Raw genomic sequence first — 5078 nt, forward strand, 5'->3', positions numbered from 1 at the left:
AAAATTAAATTATACTGGTACGATTGTTAGCAATATAAAATAAAATTGATGGAGAAACGTTTTTAATAAGTGGCTATTGGACCAAACTGAGTGAAATGTAAAGGGAGATTTTTTTTTTTTTTTAAAACACCATGACGCAATGTTTTTTTGACGTTATAATGTAGCTCCAGGGATACCAAACATGTTGATTCTAAATATTAAGTAAATTGATTTCTGTTAAATCGAATGGAATGAAAATGCAAATAAATATTTTATATGAGAAAATGTGTTCTTTTTTAATATTTCTTGAAAGTAATATAACGAACTTTCCAACAACCCTCGTATTTGCGTAGCGTCGCTAGGTTGACGTCATAACGTCATAGTGCTATTTTCCAAAGAAACTATCTATATTCAGATAGCGTTGTAGGAAAATTGAGTTGAGATAATTACAAAAATTAAGCTGAATTAAAAAGATGACATCTTAGGCATGTTTCAAAAATATCTTCATCAGATTTGGGGACAGGGCCGATTTTGGTCCGTAACGTACTTTCTTCTTTCCATTTTCCGTTAATTTCTATAGTGAAATATTTTCTCAAATTAAAGATCTATATTTACATTTGCAAATGCTTTCCCTTATATAACACTATTGAAAGCAATGCGTATCTATATCCGTATAAACACGGGTTCCTCGCGTCATAAACGTTCGACGTAATTTCTCAGTGACGTCATAAAGGGTCGACGCGCAATCAGTGGATTAGACACGTGCCGTTGAGTTTGAAAATTAAAACACTTCACACGTTAAAAATTATAATTAAGCAAATATAAAATATAAATAAGTGACAAATGTAAATATAAGTAATAAGGTATCATTTTTAAACATCTATCGGGATATAAATACGGGTTGGTACGAGATCAAATTTACCATAAAGCCCTTCGGGCTTTATGGAATTTGATCTCGTGACCAACCCGTATTTATATCCCGATAGATGTTTAAAAATGATACCTTATTTCTTAAATATCTCCTTTTTTCCCCCAAATAAGTTATGTTTTACATACACGGATCTAGGGGGGGGGGGTCGGTCGGAGGGGGTGGGTGGGTGTCCGGACCACCCCCTGGAATTTGTCGAGTTATTTAATGTATATAGTAACTATATACTAAACCAACTAAAAGCCACGGTGACCTTGGAACCCCCTCTCCTAGAAAACGTGGATCCGTGTTAAGTTGATATGAAAATTCATAGATATGAAGCATAAGATGTCAACCCCTCCCCTCCCCCCACCGAAATAGTTTTTTTTTTTTACGTTTAGGAAACGAGTTTACGTTTTTGTTTTGTTTTTTTGTCAAGAAATTTCTGGGTTGGATTTTTTTTTTACTGGGGTGGACCCCTCCTGTAAAAAAAAAAAAAAAATCCAGGATCCGCGCCTGGTTTAATGAAAATTCACATAGATATCAATATAAATATGAAAATTTATTCAAATATGTGTGGCAGTTGGCAGTTAGCAGTGAACAGTTGGCAGTAAGCAGTGAGCAGTTGGCAGTATAAGCAATGATCGAGCAGTTGGCAGTAAGCAATTGGCTGTCGTATATGGAATTCCATAATGGGGGGAAATTAGTTTTGTTTGTTTTTTTTTTACCTGTCAAGAAATTTTAGGGTTGGAATTTTTTTTTGACTGGGGTGGATCCCCCCCCCCCCCCGGAAAAATTCCTGGATCCGTGCCTGAGGTATGATGTATATATTTTTTTTTCAAATTTGCGGAAATATAATTGAATAAATGAATCAAACATACAAGTAAATAAATAAAATAGAATAAATAAATAAACACAACGGTGTGTATGCAAGACCTAGATTATTGAACTGGTTCTCAGCTCTTGATTCTTGAAGCCATGGAACCAGTCTAGAAAACGTCATCGTGTGGAGTACAAAGGGCAGTAATTAGTGTTAATATGTTGGACGACAAGAATCGGAGGATTATTTTTGTAATCAAAGCATAGAATGTCAGACATGTTGGCTATTTCTAATTTAAAATAATGAATTAGAGGTAATGAATCAATTTAAATGTGTTCTGTATATAATTATTTGCTAAAGAAGAGTATGTTGACAGTTGTGTAACAATGTGGGATTGTTGATGTTACCCGAAATATCTCTGTTTGAATGCTTGGTTGCAACGTAGTAATATTTAAAGATGTGTTAACAACAGACGAAAACCACACACAAAAACAAACAAAAACATATAGTGCAGCATTTACTGCCTGATTCACTGAGACTGTTAAATTTATGGTTTTTCCTTATTATCATACAGTATTGTTAAACATATTGCATTGTTCATCAGGTCCAGGAAAATCACTATATTTAGCTATATAGCTTAATTTACCTATATAGCTTTATTTACCTATATAATATAGCTTTATTTAGGTATTTTAGAATAAGTTTCTGTTTTATGAAAAGCAAACAAAAAGTCGCATGAAAATTATGGCTGATATTTTTTTAAAAAGGTTTGATAAAAACAACCTAGGGCATAGATAGTAAAAACATTGCCTCTTTTAAACACTTTTTAACCAAAAAATGCATCTCTATTGTTTGGATAGCTGTCCATTACTGGAAGTGCGATGAGGCATGACTAAGTGTGATTGCCTTGCATTGTGCTGAATTATTACCAATCAATTATCTTGTTGACCAAAACTGCTTTTCTTTGTTAAAGTAGCTGCTTATTCACAGATTAACTGTTATACATAGCCCCAAAACTTTTAGATCTTTGATTGCAATTGCAGAAAAGGAGAAACATTTTTAAAAGTGGGTTTTTGGTGAATTGTTTTCAGTCCATTTCAAAGTTGAAAACTAATACTGCCTCATTATGCGACTTTTTGTCTGCTTTTCATAAAACAGAAATTTACTCTGAAATAGCTAAATAAAGCTATATTATATAGGTAAATAAAGCTATATAGGTAAATTAAGCTATATAGCTAAATATAGTGATTTTCCTGGACCTGTTCATACAGTTCAGTTCAGGAATTCCCTACTATGTTTAAGGAGAACCCTAGAAGGTGGTATTTTAAAAAGAGGATAAAAAAAATAATTTAAAAGAGTGAAGTGATGAAAAAAAAGTAGAACCTAATGTGTATACCTGATTGTGCATTGATATTTAGGATTCAGTACAAAAAAAAGCTGAACATGATATTTATTCTTGATATTGTAGATAAAGAAAACTTAATTGTAACTATGGCAATGAGGAATCTGGTTGAGGGGGAGTGTGGTGGGACCAATTCCCTGATGAAACTAACATCTCACTACACCCAAGACAAAGCCAGGAGACAGGTAGATCAGGGCCCTTTTAATAATATCAACCTTTATATCATAAACAGTCCTAAAAAACCATAAACTGAGATGCTTTTATCACATTTTGTAGAACACCAATTCTTTTTGTTTTTGTGATTCAACCAGACCCACAAAGTTAAATGATTTCAGATTTTACTCATTATATATAATAGGACAAAGCAATTTATATTTCAACAAAATAGTATTTTTGCCAAAACAACAAAATTTGATTCCTATAAAAGTGAATGAAATTACAGTATGATTATTATCATGATAAATTATATGTTAAAAAATATAAAATATGAATTCCTCGATGAGTGAATGAGTAAAAGTGAATGAAACCACAGTATGATTATTATCATGATAAATTATATGTTAAAAATTAAGAGTACAACGATAAACCGTTTGACGGTATATCGCGGTATATTTTTCCACGGTTCAATTCACGATACACTAAACTGATACCGCGGTTCAGTTCAATCGGTCCAGAATTATCTGAATCGTCCGTTTTCTTTCTTTGTTTACAATTTCAAAATGGCTTCCGCGCAAAATGTGAGGTCGACATAACGCATTAACGGCAGTTAAACTCATCTCCAGCATCTTACAAGACCTCAGATTTAACACGGAGGACTTTATGTGATTAAAAGTTATAGATGTTAAGATAAATGATAAACCCTTTAGATCTAAATGTATTCTTTGGTAATACACGATATCTCATCACACGTGTGTTTCAATGAAAATTCGCTGTCTTTTGACTAAAATGTGTTAATTCGAGAAATATGACAACTGGTTTTCAACATAAATAAAAGGATTAAAAGAATGAATGTCTTCCTTTTTCATTCCCATTTAAAAGGAAGATTATTAGGAAAGGTCCCCGTAGTTCCCTGTAAATGTTCATCACTGATTTAGAATACTGTCACAACTCAAAGATCTACCTATTAATCTAGTTCAAGTTAACAAAATGATATTTTAATTATTATCAAAAATATAAACATTTGATATAACCCTGTCAAGTTTAAAAAAATATTATGACAAACTTGAAAGACTTTTTAACCTTGTCATGTATCGTGATACGTATCGTATCGTGAACTGAATACTGTGATACGTATCGTATCGTGAGGTTAGTGTATCGTTGCACCCCTATTAAAAATTTTAAAATATGAATTCCTCAATGAGCACAAAGGGGCTACAATTTTTGAGTTTCTGAAACTATTTCAGACTTGTGTTTCGTAATGTTAATAGGCTTTTAAGTACTCAATATTGTGTCTCAAAACTACAGCAGTCTGATTCCTTGTCATCTGAAATAATAAATTTGTCATATTTTAGGAAGGATTTCTTCATGGACAAGTTCAGAATCATGGTCTTGTGGTAAGATTGAGACCCACTTTGGGTTCAAAAAAAAAATTCTGAAAATTAATTATGATTGTTAGATTTTTTTTTAAAAACAGTTTAAAGTAATTTTAAAAGAAATAAGCAAAGCATCAGTTTTTATACCTTTCTACATTGTAAAATATATAAATATTAAGGTCTTCATCATATTCAGATTGTTGATGAAATATGTCAGTATTTGAAGTAACTTATTGTATGCAGATATTATAAACTCACATTGACAGAATTTATTATTATTATTTTTAATTTTGGTGATTGTTTTAGCCCGGGAGACCAATTCAAGAAGCAACTGAACGAGAGGTATGTATTTCTTAATGAAGGGAAATAATGGAAAAGTTCAGGGATTTTATGAAATGTTTTCTTAAAAGGCAATAAAAATCTGAAGTATTTTCAAAT

The 5078-nt window shown here is 31.9% G+C and overlaps 1 protein-coding gene across 2 annotated transcripts in view; it reads left to right on the plus strand.

The window, feature by feature from the left end:
* Positions 1-1918: 1918 nt before the first annotated feature.
* The window catches only part of LOC133197616 (peroxisomal targeting signal 1 receptor-like), a 20359-nt gene continuing 17199 nt past the window's right edge, over positions 1919-5078 (plus strand). The window contains exons 1-4 of one of the 2 annotated variants that reach the window (XM_061333723.1): positions 1919-2019; positions 3175-3293; positions 4620-4661; positions 4947-4982. In XM_061333723.1, the coding sequence (XP_061189707.1) occupies positions 3198-3293; positions 4620-4661; positions 4947-4982 (174 nt within the window). In that variant the 5' untranslated portion in view covers positions 1919-2019; positions 3175-3197. The remainder of the gene's footprint in view (positions 2020-3174; positions 3294-4619; positions 4662-4946; positions 4983-5078) is intronic. The other variant, XM_061333724.1, reaches the window with a different exon arrangement.

The sequence above is a fragment of the Saccostrea echinata genome, unplaced genomic scaffold (assembly GCF_033153115.1).
Source record: "Saccostrea echinata isolate AGI-Se365-2 ecotype Australia unplaced genomic scaffold, CSIRO_AGI_Sech_v1 ptg000030l, whole genome shotgun sequence".
Classification (NCBI taxonomy): Eukaryota; Metazoa; Mollusca; class Bivalvia; order Ostreida; family Ostreidae; genus Saccostrea; species Saccostrea echinata.